The 16,122-nt window shown below is 49.1% G+C and overlaps 1 protein-coding gene across 1 annotated transcript in view; it reads left to right on the forward strand.

The window, feature by feature from the left end:
* Nucleotides 1–7,772: 7,772 nt before the first annotated feature.
* The window catches only part of SHB (SH2 domain containing adaptor protein B), a 168,397-nt gene continuing 160,047 nt past the window's right edge, over nt 7,773–16,122 (forward strand). Inside the window, exon 1 of the mRNA XM_079959550.1 lies at nt 7,773–8,927. Within this exon, the coding sequence (XP_079815676.1) occupies nt 8,217–8,927 (711 nt within the window). The 5' untranslated portion in view covers nt 7,773–8,216. The remainder of the gene's footprint in view (nt 8,928–16,122) is intronic.

Raw genomic sequence — 16,122 nt, forward strand, 5'->3', positions numbered from 1 at the left:
ATCACTGCAGATGGTGACAGCAGCCACGAAATTAAGAGACGCCTGCTTCTTGGGAGGAAAGCAATGACAAACCTAGACAGCATCTTAAAAAGTAGAGACATCACCTTGCCAACAAAGGTCCGTATAGTAAAAGCTATGGTTTTCCCAGTAGTGATGTATGGAAGTGAGAGCTGGACCATAAAGAAGGCAGATCGCCGAAGAATTGATTCTTTTGAATTATGGTGCTGGAGGAGACTCTTGAGAGTCCCATGGACTGCAAGAACAACAAACTGATCCATTCTTAAGGAAATCAGCCCTGAGTGCTCCCTGGAAGGACAGATCGTGAAGCTGAGGCTCCAATACTTTGGCCACCTCATGAGAAGAGAAGACTCCCTGGAAAAGACCCTGATGTTGGGAAAGATGGAGGGCACAAGGAGAAGGGGACGACAGAGGACGAGATGGTTGGATAGTGTTTTCGAAGCTACAAACATGTGTCTGACCAAACTCCAGGAGGCAGTGGAAGACAGAAGTGCCTGGCGTGCTCTGGTCCATGGGGTCACGAAGAGTCGGACCGACTAAACGACTAAACAACAAACAACAACAAGGTTTACAAAGTCAGCTGCTGGTTACTAAGTCAACAGTAGTGAAATATAGGACAGCCAAGTGATGTACAATGTATGATTGAATCAACCTGCCCTTATTTTACTGTGCAATATGGGAATTTCATTTGCCCTGCCTTTTTAAAAATCCAACCGTTCGCCTTGCAGCTCATGTAAAAAAAGTTCATTTATCCCCTTCAGTGTTGGGTGGCGCTGTGGGTTAAACCAAAAAGCCTAGGACTTGCCCATCAGAAGGACGGCGGTTCGAATCCCCATGATGGGGTGAGCTCCCATTGCTCGGTCCCTGCTCCTGCCAATCTAGCAGTTCGAAAGCACGTCAAAGTGCAAGTAGATAAATAGGTACCATTCCGGTGGGAAGGTAAACGGCGTTTCCGTGCGCTGCTCTGGTTCACCAGAAGTCGCTTAGTCATGCTGGCCACATGACCCGGAAGCTGCACGCCAGCTCCCTCGGCCAATAAAATGAGATGAGCACCGCAATCCTAGAGTCGGCTACGACTGGACCTAATGGTCAGGGGTCCCTTTACCTTTTTATCCATTAGCTGCAGCTTGTAGGTAGGCAGCTGAGATTATGCACATTAAGTGCTTTGCTTGGAATATGCTATATAAATACCATAGATTATTAGAACTCTGCTAACACATTAGATGCAAAACAAGAAAAAATCCAAAGGGGAGCTGAATTTCTAGCCATATACTAATGCTTTCTTCTGGGAAAACAATGATCCTGCGGAATCCTTCTATCAGTTCCATAAATTGCCCAAGAAATTAACTCTTTGGTTTCTTTGGGTGTGATCAAGCCCAAAATGAAGCATTTATTAAGCCCCACTGGTTGTCAGGAGAGAGTTAAGTATGCGTCTAAATCTCTCCCAATAAGATTGAAAAGCTTTTCATGTTGGAAGGAGCTCTTTGTGACCTGCCAACTTTTTTTGTTCCTCCTACAGTAACACCTAGAAGTTTTCAGCTGGAGCCAAAGCTTTATTGTCCTGCAGCAGCAGAGAGCAATTCATTCTTGGCTGTTCCTAAACTCTTAATTGAAATGCAGCTCAAACTGAATGGGGATTATGGGTGGATTCCCTCCGTTCCAAAAAAAGAAAAAGAAAAAAAGAATTGTCTTCCCTTTGGTGCTATAGCAATTGTTTGATGTTTACACATTGACACTTCAGCAAATGTTTGGATTAAGTGTTGTATTCCTGTTTAACACCCTAGCTGGGGGTAGCGGGGTAAAATTCATTCTTTGGATGCCTGATAGCCTTAGTTCTCACCTTGTTAACTTTCAAAAGGGTTGCTGCTGTCTCTTTCAGGAGAGCCAGAATCCTGGAGCTCCTTAAAGATTAACACACATTATTGTGGCTTTTGTAAGCTAAAAGCAATTTCAACTGCTTTGATCTTTTTATAAACTGGTTTGAGGGTTATTGTTGTTGTTTTCTAATCGAGTGGTATATACATTTTATTCGAGAAATAAATTAGATGCTGGACTGGATGGACCACTGACTCAATCTAGCAGGCTCTTCTTACTTTCTTAACACACAATTCCACATTCTTGATCTATTTCAAGCCTTCTTGCTGACTGTCAATAGTAAAACAGATAGTAATGTACAAATTATAATGTAAATAAAGTGAGATGCGATTTCAAGATGAGGCTGGAATCCTATGAGTACATTTATTGAATACATATCGAATACAGTTGGATACATATAGAAAAGTACAACATTTGAGGAAAAATACATTTGAGTAGAAAAATACCCATTCAGATACATTCTAAAAGTCAGTGAGAAGGATACAGCAAAAACAATACAATTAGATACAGTGAAAAATGATACATTCAGAAAAATACATTCTCCAAGGCACAGTTTACATTCTTGTAGGGTGTTAAGGCAGAATACTATATTTTGATATTGGCAGGGTCATTTTCCTTTATTCCCCTCTCTGACCCTGATTCTCTTACGACACATGCATTGGTTGGTTGCACTGTAAAGTGGTGCTGCTGTAAAAATTGGCATTATCCATGCAGTAAGCTTTCCATACTTTTCCCCTTTAATGTTTAGGAACACTTATCTAAGGATATGATCGTGTTGTGAATTTTCCCACCTCCACTGCCCTGCTGTACATCTTCAGCAGAAGAAAAGGCTAAGGAGCAAACCGTACACAAATCTGCAGTGAAGTTCTGAAGATAGTTAGATGATGTCTGGTACACTTCCTTCTGGCAACTACTGAAACCAAGCTCGTGCCAAACATATTTCTCTGCTTTCCTTTGGACCGAGAGAAGGGTCTTATTGTCTGGGCAGCAGAAGACCTCCAAAACCACTGCCCTGACTTGCGCCCTGGGGAGGTCACTTTGGTGCTGTTAACGCACTGCTTTGACTTCACCCCTGAAGGCCCACTCCATTGTCTCTCAAGACAGATGGATGCTCACAACCGCTCCCGTGTCATTGGGCTACCATTGGATAAGCAAGAACACTTGTCATAGGGGTATTCCTAAATGTTAGTGGCATTCCCATGGAGCATCTATTGCATATCTCAGCCCTGGATATGCAACGGAGATGGAGACTCATCAACTTTCACCAGTGATAGCTGGCATACCCAGTGGAAAGAGATTGGGGGAGTTGTTGTTCAACAACATCTGGAAGGCCACACATTCCTGAGTCCTTCCACATAGCAATTAGGAGCTGTATTGATCACTTTCCTGACTTAATTTGTTAGGATTGCGCCATGAGTGTCATCCATGCTCTTCCTTTTATTTTTTTTAGTTTTTGCAGAGTTTTTGTTACAGCAGCTGACATTTTCATGCTTTAGTAACGGTAAAGGGACCATTAGGTCCAGTCGTGACCAACTCTGGGGTTGCGGCGCTCATCTCGCTTTATTGGCCAAGGGAGCCGGCGTATAGCTTCCAGGTCATGCGGCCAGCATAACTAAGCTGCTTCTGGTGAACCAGAGCAGCACACAGAAACGCCGTTTAGCTTCCTGCTGGAGTGGTACCTATTTATCTACTTGCACTTTGACGTGCTTTTGAACTGCTAGGTTGGCAGGAGCAGGGACCGAGCAACGGGAGCTCACCCGTCACGGGGATTCAAACTGCCGACCTTCTGATTGGCAAGTCCTAGGCTCTGTGGTTTAACCCACAGCACCACCCACGTTCATGCTTTAGTATAATTCCACAAAACCCTTTTCAAACAGAACCATGAACATATGCAGGGTTTTTAGGGCAGGGGTAGCAGATGTAGTTCTAAGCAGTTCCTTCTCCTGTTAGACACCTGTTAGGTTTCTGAGGTTTTAGAGTTGGTCTATTTTTACACCATCCCAAATAAAATAGTGCAGCGCAGTTCACATTACCCACTGCCCCAGGGCACAAAGTACCCTTTGCATCGAAGTCTGGTCTTGCACTGTTTTTCTGCCTATGTGTTGCTTTTTCTTCCATTTTAAATATGCATGCCTTTTGGGTTTTCAGTTGCATTTCACGAAGTCTATCACTGCTGTGGTGCACGATTAAAGAATACACTCTCAGCAGCATTTGCCTAATTCTGTCAAGAGCTGGTATTTGTTAATTTCATTTTCAGGGCCAGAGAAAGCGCAAGAGATGATGGGAAGTAAGAGAGGGAATCGAAGGAGGCAAAATGAGCTCTAAAAGGAAAGCAAGGTTGTTAGAGCAGCTTCTGAGTATTTTATGAGAGAGTAATGGTTTGAAAAGAGCGCAAGCTAAACTGAGTGAGTGGCAGAAGAATGAGCATCCATTAGAAGCGATCGCAGGCAGAATTACCACCGAATTAAACTCAAGAAGCTTTTTCAAGGCAAAGGCCAGAGCTCTCTGCAGAAGAAGAGGTTGGTGGAGGAAGGCAAATGAACTGAGATATGGCTACCAAGGCTCAACAAAGAATGTGAAAAGGCATTTTAAAATGTGGGGCACAGAGTTCATATGAAGAAACCGACACACAGGGGATGGGGAACCGCAGAAGACTGGAGAGTGAGTCAGTTGCAGTTCCTTTCTGATTATTGTTCCAGTTCAGAAACTGTTTTTCTACTAGCATTCCATTCTAAATGCTGGTCTCCTGTTTCTGCCAACAGTACACAAGTGCAGTTTTCACCATTCTTAAATTTGGTAAGAAAACACAACACCCTGAATCTGTTGACCTCTATACTCGCATTCCCAGTAGCTCAACTGCAACCATCCTTCACTCTCGGGGCCAGTCCTGAAAGGCTAAATATACCCTTTGCCCTTCAGTTTTATGCCCCCTGGAATGGCCATTGCAGACATCACCAGCTGCATGCTCACCATACATTTAAAACCCATTCCCCTGGTTCCTAATAATTCTGAGAACTGTAGCATGTAACGTGTGCCAGGAATTGCAGATCTGTGAGTAGTAAACTACAGTTCCCGGGATTTTTTTTTGGGGGGGGAGGGTGCTTTACATTATTTGTTTATTGCATTTACACGCCATCTTTTCCTCCAAGGTGGAGTGCATGGTTCTCTCTCTCCCCCCCCCATTTAATCCGTACAACAACCTTGTGATGTAGCTCAGCTGAGAGGAAGTGACTGACTCCAGACCACCCAGTGAGCTTCAAGGCCCAGAAGGGATTTGAAGCCTGGCTTCCCAAGGTCCTAGTCTGACACTCTAACCACTGCACCACACTGGCCCTCAGTGCATGAAGGGTAAAAAGCCAACATCGCTTTCCAGGCAAATCCAATTTTCTGCCAATGTGGTAAAGAGCGTTTACCTGGCAGCTGTTTAATATCATCTTTCAGGTGTGTTCAGTGCCGGATTTATGTATAGGCTAAGTAGGCTGAAGCCTAGGGCCTCTAAATTTAGGGGCCTCTAAATTTAGGGGGCCTCGCCAGCCCTCCCGCTCTCCAGCAGGCAGTCTCCCTTCTCCCAAAATGTAAACCCAAGACTTCATGCAAGGGCAGGGCAACTCAGGCCTAGCAGCTATGAGACTCAGGGCTAGCCAGTGGGGCTCAGTTTGAAGCAGTGGCGTGCAACTTGGTTATTATTTTTTTGTAGGGCCCCAGTTCACAGCCAAAGCCTGCAAAATCTTATAGATATAACTAAAATCCATCTAGATTGCCGTGGTGCAGGGGTCCCCTTAGGAGCGGCCCGCAGGGCCCAATTTGTTTTTTTTAAAAATAAATATTTATTAAGGTTTTACAAGATCATAAATACCAAAAATACATAATAAAACAGAAAAAGAATAAAGGAAAGAATACAAAGTACAAAAAACAACACACAAAAATAAACTCAAAGATAAAAGAAGTTAAAACAAATCCATTTTTTTGTAACTTTAAACTCATAAGCTTGTTTCTTTGACTTCCTCACACCTCCAGTTTTTGTATTCCCATTAATGTAATCAAATCAGCAAATCCTTACCCTCTTTCGCTTATCTTAACTCTATATCTTAACATGTTAAAACTCTGTATTTTCACCCATTATCAGTTCACTTTTGCATACTCTTTTTAACTTTGTTGCTAATACCACTTATTTTCAATCCAACATCATTTTAACATTCATTAATTTTACAATGTTTCTGCAGGTAGTCTTTAAATTTCTTCCAATCTTCTTCCACCAACTCTTCTCCCAGGTCTTGGATTCTGCCAGTCATTTCCGCTAATTCCATATAGTCCATCACCTTCATCTGCCACTCTTCCAGGGTGGGTAGATCTCCGCAGGGCCCAATTTGGCCCAGTTGCTCCAATTGCCTTAAGGTCAGCCCTGATGAGACTGTGCAGGGATTGGACTGACAAGCCCTGCACCTTCTAGGTCCCTGGTGTAAACCCGCACTGTGATCAACTCCTGCCCAGAAACCTATGTGGAAGGACATGTGGACTCTACAGCCACTTACGGACTCACTGTTAAAATTGTGTTTATGGAAGACAATCTTATTCAGCTGCGAGTGATCGCCAAAGAAGAAGAAGTATGTGCACTGCTCTCCATGCATGGAGAAAGCAAGGCCCCTTCCTGCTTAAAGTGCAGTGATAAGAAGAAGAGTTTGGATTTGATATCCCGCCTTTCACTCCCCTTCAGGAGTCTCAAAGTGGCTAACATTCTCCTTTCCCTTCCTCCCCCACAACAAACACACCGTGAGGTGAGTGGGGCTGAGAGACTTCAGGGAGAAATGTGACTGGCCCAAGGTCACCCAGCAGCTGCATGTGGAGGAGTGGAGACGCGAACCCGGTTCACCAGATTACGAGACTACCACTCTTAACCACTACACCACACTGGCTCTCACCCCATACTCATCAGTGATTCCAGTGCTGTTTATTTCAGCATCTATCTCACCTAACCAAGCATTCTTCAATGAACTGTCTGCCTTTAAAATATCTTTTTAATGGAATATCACTTGAAGGAATTTTTCTTCCATTGTTTTAGTTTTTTTTAAAAAATAGCAAGGCTACTCTGTGGGTGGCGCTGTGGTCTAAACCACGGCGGTTCGAGTCCCCGTGAAGGGGTGAGCTCTTGTTTTTCGGTCCCATCTCCCGCCAACCTAGCAGTTCAAAAGCACATCAAAGTGCAAGTAGATCAATAGGTACCGCTCCGGCAGGAAGGTAAACGGCATTTCTGTGCGCTGCTCTGGTTCGCCAGAAGCGGCTTAGCCATGTTGGCCACATGAAACTGGAAGCTGTCTGCGGACAAACACCGGCTCCCTCGGCCTATAGAGCGAGAAGAGAACCGCAACCCCAGAGTCATCGGAGACTGGACCTAATGGTCAGGGGTACCTTTACCTTTCCTCTGTGGATCTGGGCAGAGGTTTTGGTGGTCACAGATGCTAGCCAATCAGTGTTGTATACATCCAACTTGGCAGAGTCAGTACTTTCAAGTTTAATGCCGGGAAAGAAATTGTTCATCTGAATATAGCACAGGAGTACAACTGCCAAAAGAGCAGGTTTACATTCCACCTGAGAGAGAGAGAGAGAGAGAGAGAGAGAGAGAGAGAGAGAGAGAGAGAGAGATCCCGGAGACCTGCAGTGGCAGCGGGTGGGCAACAGCCTTTCGGCAGGGAGGTGGTGGAAATCCCTTCCAACAGCAACGAAGCAAATCCACTGGCTGGCGAAAAAGCGCACCCAGCCAGGCAGCTCATTGGTCCGGCCTCTTCCCCTCGCCACGAGGAAGGGGGGTGGCTCTCGGTGCAAGAGGCGCCTCCCCGCCGCCGGTGCGCGCTGAGCGCAGGCCAAGCTGCAGCAAGCGGGCGCCGTGCGCGCGCGAGGGAGACAGACCGACAGAGAGCGCCAGGCGACGGCGGCGAAGGCGCAGAGAGAGAGTCTCGGGCAGCCCCGACGCGGAGGGCAGGGCGGCCGGTGGGCCAAGGCGGAGCCGCGCCTGCGTGCGTCAAGCCCTTGCTGTGGCAACTCGGCAAAGTTCCGCGGAGGCTGGGCGAGCGGCGCCCGGGAGGCGAGCCGAAGCTCGGGCAGCAGGACGCGCGGCGCTTTCCCCGGCGCGCAGGGCGAGCGCGCCGAGGAAAAGTTTGTGGCGCGGGCGGCGGAGCGGTGGCGCCGGCTTCCCATGGAGGGAGCGCAGCCCGAGCCGGAGAGAGGAGGCAGCAGCAGCAGCGGCGGCGGCAGCGGCGGCGGCGGCTGCGCGCAGCCCTGATCGGCGACCGGTTCCCGAGGTGTCTCCATGGTGTCCCCTCGTCGCCATGGCCAAATGGCTGAATAAGTACTTCAGCCTGGGCAACAACAAGACCAAGAGCCCCCCGCAGCCGCCCAGGCCGGACTACCGGGACAAGCGCAACGGCACGGCGGGCGCGGGCGGCGCAGGGCACCACAGCCACCATCACAGCCACCATCACAGCCACCACCACACGTCGCCCTGCTTCCCGCGCCACGACACCAGCGACCTGCTGCGCGCCTACCGCGCGCAAAAGGAGCGAGACTTCGAAGACCCCTACAGCGGGCCCGGCTCGTCGCTGCGCAAGCTGAGGGCGCTCTGCCGCGCCGAGTACTGCGCCCCCGAGGAGCTGCTGGTGGAGCCGCCCGCCGCCGCCGCCGCCGCCGGACCCAAGCCCTTCTCGTCGGCGTCGTGCTGCGGCGGAGAGGGCGGCGGCGGCACCGGCACCGGCAGCAGCCCGGCGGTGGCGTCCGCTTCGCCGCAGCTCTTCCGCAGCCACAGCGAGCGGAGAGCGGCCACGCCGCCCGACGCCACCGCCGCCGTCAAGTACATCTCGCCCAAGCACCGGCTGATCAAGATCGAAAGCGGCGAGGGCGGCAAGGGCAGCGGCGGCGGCGGCGGCGGGTCCCCCGTCACCTGGAGCCCGTCGGGAAGCGGACGCAAGAAACTCAACAAGTGCCCCGAGCAAGCGGAGGGCGGCGGCGGCGGCAGTGGCGGCTCGGGCACCAAGAAGGAGAAAGTAAGTGAGCTTGTCAGCCTGGTGGAAACCCGTCTGCCTGGTTCGCGAGGGTGGTAGAGGCGCTTGATGTCTCCGCACCTGGCGCTGATTCACACGTGCATTCCTTCCCCCATCGCGGCGCGCTTGTTGATTGGCAGGTGAATGTGGGAACGGGCTTCCTGGGGAGTGAGGTGACCCGGAAGCTTCCGTCCATAGGAACCAACAGCAACTAGGGGCCGAGGTGCCTTCTCCGCCGCCCCAATAAAATATTTGAGCCCCCTTCCCCCCAAGTTGATGGGCATTGCCATTCCAATTGTGTGTGTGTGTGTGCTGTGTCACGTGATCGATTATGCAGGGCACCTGCCCCCCTCCCCCGCATGTTTCATTCAAGTTGGCACCCCTGCTTCCATCTGGGGTGGTGTGTTTAGTGATGGCTCATTCGCACGTGCATAGTCGTAGGGGGACTTGCATACGTGACCCTGCTCTTCTTGAATGGCAGCTGGATGGGAGACCTCCTGTTGAGAAGCAGAGCATTTGAGGCGATGTGAAAGAACCATTCCGTGGTGATAACTCTGTTGGGTGCCCATTTGTATGTGTAAATCCGCCCTCCTTGTTGTGGCTTTCACCAGATGATTGGCATGCTTGGGTGATCCAGCGCTGTGCATCCACCTCTGGCTGTTGCACTCTTATCTAGTGTCAGTGGCATGGAGGCACACTCTGGAACATAAAAGTGATACCGACCAGACAGGGATGAACAGAGAGGATTAGCCTGGTAGTGAATGTATGCAGAGACTCTCAGCTTATAACAGACCAGTTACAACACCAATAACCTATTGTGGCTTTTGAACATAGAAAGACCCCAACTTGCTCAAAGAAGGGGCTCTGCTTGGTGAGGTTTCTTTGAAGCTCTTTGTGTAGAAGGAGAAATATTCTGTCTCTGTATTTTATCAGTCTAGTAACCCTCTTTCCTTGAGGAACTGACATGGTTTGTCCCAAGTGATCTTCACAATTGCTGTTGGGTAGCTTAGGCAGAGAGGTGGTGACTTTTTCCCAGGCCCATCCTGCAAGCTCCTGGCTGAGTCAGAATTTATGGCCATAGCCTTCCCTGCCCAGGTCTAGCATACTATCCTCTATCTCACATGCTGGGTCACCCAGCTAAACTCCTCTATTTCCATGCATCAGTTCTGTGGAGCAGTGTGCATTAGGCAGGTGACAGTTGTTGCCTTTGTGCTGGAATAGAGACTTCTGTATTTAAGGACCTGTTTTTAAATATATTTTTAATATATTAACCTTGGGTTAAGTACTTAATTCATTCCGGAGGTCTGAAACTGTTCTTAACCTGAAGCACCACTTTAGCTAATGGGGCCTCCCGATGCTGCCGTGCCGCCGGAGCACGATTTCTGTTCTTATCCTGAAGCAAAGTCCTTAACCCGAGGTACTATTTCTGGGTTAGCGGAGTCTGTAACCTGAAGCGTATGTAACCTGGAGCGTTTGTAACCCGAGGTACCACTGTATATATATTTTCAACAAATACAATTCAAACAATCATAATTGGTGAGGAACAGCTGCTCAGTTAGCAGTGGCAGTTTCTGAGCATTAGTGACTAGTTCCCTTTATTGTTCTTCGCTCTCTTTCCAAGTGAGAGGAGGTGGAGCATTCAAAGCAGAGATGTCAGTTTTCTCCCAAGCGCACTTTCTTAAAGTAGGTGCCGGTTATTAAGTCTGTTACACCCACCCAGACACTTCCAGCCCCAGCACCTATTACACAGCTGTCAAACCTAGAAACTCTATTGTGTGGTGTGTGCATACATGTGTGGCTTGTTTATTGACCCAGCCCTCCTCTGGCTGCATCCGTTCCTTAAGCAAGAGAGAGGACTTCAACTCTTTGTCTTTCCTCTCTCTTTTCCCGGGGACCCATGTTTAACAGCAGAGCTTCTAAGTGGCATTTCTTTTCACGAAGGTGCTGCATCTCAGCTTGGGAACCAGACCTAGACATTTCAGGCTTAGCAGGTCTTTGAGCAACTGTTCTAGTTTTGTGATGGGTAAATTACAGTTGTTGCCAGTTTTGTCTTCCTTCCCACTGTGATTGGATAGGTCTGAATTCAGAACTTTTTGACCACACAGAGCGTGAGATGCTAGGGTTACTCTGGTCAGCTCTTAAGACAGTCTTAGGGGGACAGGAAGGGTGAGGGAGAATGGTATATGGCCAGTGATTCCTTGGCCTTTTCTGTCTAGGAGGACAAATTGCCCTGTGACTCAGCCGCTTTTTATATCTGGCCAACTGAAAGCCAGCGTGACTCCCTGCAATTGTGTCAAGGGCATGCAACAGATAGTGGTTGTGTTTTCAGATCTGTAAAAGAGAAAAGACATTTTAATCCCTCAGATAAAGCACTAAGGAAATAGGGCTTGTTTGTACGGCAATAACCTGAGTCATATGCAAAGCATTTCTAACTGCTTGAGTCAGTACTGACGCTCTCTGTTCAGGGATTTTTTTTTTTTTTTAAAAAAAGGTGTGAGCATCCAGGCTTTTTAAGGGTAGGTCTGCTGTCGCATGATTGTGTATAATTTTTGTGCCAGCAAACGTAAGAGAGAAATGATTTAATTGGTTTGGGTATTATGGTAAACTGGCACATGTAATCTCTTGCAGTTTAAGGAAAACCTTAGAATCAGGGGCATATTTGAAGAGGGCTGTTCACAGTCCCAGCCCTGCACTTTGGAGGTTCAAATCTGAAGTTTTCAAAACATGCTTATATCCCAGGAGAGGGAGTTTTGTGGCCTGTTGGCCCTGATGATTCAGATGACTTCGAAAGGTGATAATCATGCAGATAACTCTGAAACCATCTGAAGTCATGGACGGTTTCATCACTGCTTGAGCAGGATCCAAGGAGCAGCTTTAGGCAAGGGTCTCTTAATTCCCTTTTGACATTTATTTCTTTGAGAAACATATGTTGTGCCTTCAGGGAAACCCTTTCCACATTGACTTATCTGCTGAGGAACTGTTGCATGTCTGATGTGTTGCAAAGGATTCTGGGGAGTCCTGTGACCCACCCCAGTTCATGCACAGGGCTGGATGAAGAAGACGACACTCTTACAACCCTTCTCTAAAAGTAAAATAATATAAAAATTCAGTTAGCATCAATAACTCATATCTGAAAAACACAGATACAGTGGTACCTCGGGTTACATACATACATAATAATAATAATTTATTATTTGTACCCCGCCCATCTGGCTGGGTTTCCCCAGCCACTCTGGGCGGCTTCCAACAAAGATGAAAAATACACTAAAATGTCACATATTAAAAACTTCCCTGAACAGGGCTGCCTTCAGATGTCTTCTGAATGTCAGGTAGTTGTTTATCGCTTTGACATCTGATGGGAGGGCATTCCACAGGGTGGGCGCCACTACCGAGAAGGCCCTCTGCCTGGTTCCCTGTAACTTGGCCTCTCGCAGTGAGGGAACCGCCAGAAGGCCCTCGGAGTTGGACCTCAGTGTCCGGGCAGAACGATGGGGGAGGAGACGCTCCTTCAGATATACTGGACCGAGGCCATTTAGGGCTTTAAAGGTCAGCACCAACACTTTGAATTGTGCTCGGAAACGTACTGGGAGCCAATGTAGGTCTTTCAAGACCGGTGTTATATGGTCTCGGCGGCCGCTCCCAGTCACCAGTCTAGCTGCCGCATTCTGGATTAGTTGTAGTTTCCGGGTCACCTTCAAAGGTAGCCCCACGTAGAGCGCATTGCAGTAGTCCAAGCGGGAGATAACCAGAGCATGTACCACTCTGGCGAGACAGTCTGCAGGCAGATAGGGTCTCAGCCTACGTACCAGATGGAGCTGGTAAACAGCTGCCCTGGATACAGATTTGACCTGTGCCTCCATGGACAGCTGTGAGTCCAAAATGACTCCCAGGCTGCGCACCTGGTCCTTCAGGGGCACAGTTACCCCATTCAGGACCAGGGAATCCTCCACACCTGCCCGCCTCCTGTCCCCCAAAAACAGTACTTCTGTCTTGTCAGGATTCAACTTCAATCTGTTAGCCGCCATCCATCCTCCAACCGCTTCCAGACACTCACACAGGACCTTCACCGACTTCACTGGTTCTGATTTAAAGGAGAGGTAGAGCTGGGTATCATCTGCATACTGATGAACACCCAGCCCAAACCTCCTGATGATCTCTCCCAGTGGCTGCATGTAAATGTTGAAAAGCATGGGGGAGAGGACAGAACCCTGAGGCACCCCACAAGTGAGAGCCCAGGGGTCTGAACACTCATCCCCCACCACCACTTTCTGAACACGGCCCAGGAGGAAGGAGTGGAACCACTGTATGACAGTGCCCCCAGCTCCCAGCCCCTCAAGACGGTCCAGAAGGATGTTATGGTCGATGGTATCAAACGCCGCTGAGAGATCCAGCAGAACAAGGAAACAGCTCTCACCTTTGTCCCTAGCCCGCCGGAGATCATCAACCAGTGCGACCAAGGCAGTTTCAGTCCCATGATCAGGCCTGAATCCCGACTGGAAGGGATCCAAATGGTCCGCTTCTTCCAGGCGTGCCTGGAGTTGTTCAGCAACCACTCGCTCAATCACCTTGCCCAAGAATGGAAGGTTTGAGACTGGGTAATAATTGGCCATCGTGGCCGCATCTAAAGATGGTTTTTTAAGAAGCGGTTTGATAACCGCCTCTTTCAGCGGGTCTGGGAAGGCTCCCTCACGGAGGGAAGCATTCACCACCCCACGAAGCCCATCGCCCAGTCCTTCCCGGCTAGCTTTTATAAGCCAGGATGGGCAAGGATCCAGGAGACAGGTGGTTGGCTTCACTCGTCCAAGCAGCCTGTCCACATCCGCGGAGGTAACAGATTGGAATTGATCCCACACAACTTGACCAGACAGGACTCTAGCACTCTCCCGCCCCGGCCCTGCTCCCACGGTGGAGTCTACTTCTTCCCGAATCTGAGCGATTTTATCTGCAAAAAAATTTGCAAAATCATTGCAGGAGAACATATGGCCCGTACTGGGCCCCGATGTTACAGGTGGTTCCGCTAAATTGTGAACCACCTGAAAGAGTCTCCTGCTGCTGTTTTCTGCAGATGCAATAGAGGCGGTGAAGAAAGTCTTCTTCGCCGTCGCTATCGCCACTTGGTAGGCTCGACGTTGAGCTCTAACCTGTGTCCGGTCAGATTCGGAATGAGTTATCCGCCACCCGGCGCTCTAGCCGTCTCAACGATTGTTTCATTGCCCTCAGATCCGTGGAAAACCACGGGGCTCTCCGGGCTCCATGCAATCGGAGAGGGCGCTTCGGAGCCAAACAGTCAATAGCCCTGGTTAACTCCACATTCCAGCGGGCCACCAGGGAATCGGCTGAAAGGCCATCAACATGGGATAAAGCATCCCCTACCACTCTCTGGAAACCATTTGGATCCATTAAGTGGCGGGGGCGGACCATCCGAATCGGTCCCACCTCCCTGCAGAGGGGATGGGTCACAGAGAAGTCCAGTTGCACCAGGAAGTGATCTGACCATGGCACTTCTTTCGTTTCGCTTTTAGTTAGTGTCAGATCACCAACATCCATAGAGGTAAACACCAGGTCCAAGGCATGTCCGCGGCTATGGGTTGGGCCAGACTTATTCAGGGACAGCCCCATGGAGGCCATGCTTTCCACGAAGTCCCGAGCGGCCCCTTGTAAGGTCGTGTCGGCATGGATGTTAAAATCCCCTAGGACGACCAAGCTAGGTGTCTCCAGGAGAACATCCGCCACGACCTGAAGCAGCTCGGGCAGGGAATCCTTGGTGCAGCGGGGAGGTCGGTACACCAAAAGGAATCCTGTACTGCCCCTATTGCCCAACTTCCAGAACATGCACTCGGAAAATTGGGTCTTCCCAATAGGACGCTTGGTGCAAACTAATGACTTCCTAAAAATCACTGCAACCCCCCCTCCCCGCCCACATGACCTGGGTTGCTGTGCGTAAGAGAAACCTGGTGGACAAGCAGCGGCAAGGACAGGCCCATCTGCTTCATCCAACCAAGTCTCTGTTACACATGCCAGGTCAAGTCCTCCATCCATGATCAAGTCATGGATGCCAGTGGTCTTATGAATCATTGACCTGGCATTGCACAGCAGCACCTTCAGGTCATGTGGATATCCCTTGCTGATTCTAGTATCCATCCGGTCAGGACCAGACCCGGAGGCAGGGATAGTCCTCAGACAACGGCTAAACCTGCCTCCTCTGTAATGACATGGTCTGGTCTTAGCGTAACTCCTCCTCCTATCCGTGATCACTGAGATCGGTTGTCCCAGTGCATTCCCCCTGTGAAACCTGTCCCAGCCATTTTGTTGGCTGGGACCAACTCCCCGGCAGCCCTGACCCCTCCCCTTAAGAACAAAATAACACCTTTTTTTAAAAAAATAACAACAACACAAATAAAACAATACAAACAAAAACCAATAAAAATTACAAAAACATAAAATCAAACAAATTCCCAGGCCCAATAAACATCCACCCCACCCCCACCCCCCACCCCCCACATACAAAAAATTCAAAATAAAAATTTTAAAACATTTTAAAAGCACTCTGCACCCCTCCAGCAGTAACAGCAACTGTCCTAGTGAGGCCCGTCAGGCCCTGCCCTGGGCCAGGTGGTAAGTGGCAGGAAGGAGCAGGGCCCCATACACTCACGCAGGAGAGTCCTCCTGGGCAGCAGAGCACAGCAGTCCCTGTGAGGCTTCAGGCCCCGCCCCAGGCCAGATGGTGAGTGGCAGGAAGGAGCAGGGCCCTCAGACACTCACATACAGGAGAGTCCTCCTGGGCAGCAGGTTACATACACTTCAGGTTACATACGCTTCAGGTTACAGACTCCACTAAGCCAGAAATAGTGCTTCAGCTTAAGAACTTTGCTTCAGGATAAGAACAGAAATCGTGCTCCGGTGGCGCGGCAGCAGCAGGAGGCCCCATTAGCTAAAGTGGTGCTTCAGGTTAAGAACAGTTTCGGGTTAAGTACGGACCTCCGGAATGAATTAAGTACTTAACCCGAGGTACCACTGTATGTTGCACTTTAGTTTTTGATGTTCATTTCTCATGGTGCATGTGGCTTTTTAAAGTTAAGAGTTTTGGAGTTGTTAAGCGGGTTGCATTTAATTTCCCTTTCAGAGTCATGGGCCTCAAAATACATTGGGCTAAACAGAACATTTCCAGTGCACCTCTGAGGTCCTTAGAACATAAGAA

This window comes from Podarcis cretensis (genome assembly GCF_951804945.1).
Source record: "Podarcis cretensis genome assembly, chromosome: 17".
Taxonomy (NCBI): domain Eukaryota; kingdom Metazoa; phylum Chordata; class Lepidosauria; order Squamata; family Lacertidae; genus Podarcis; species Podarcis cretensis.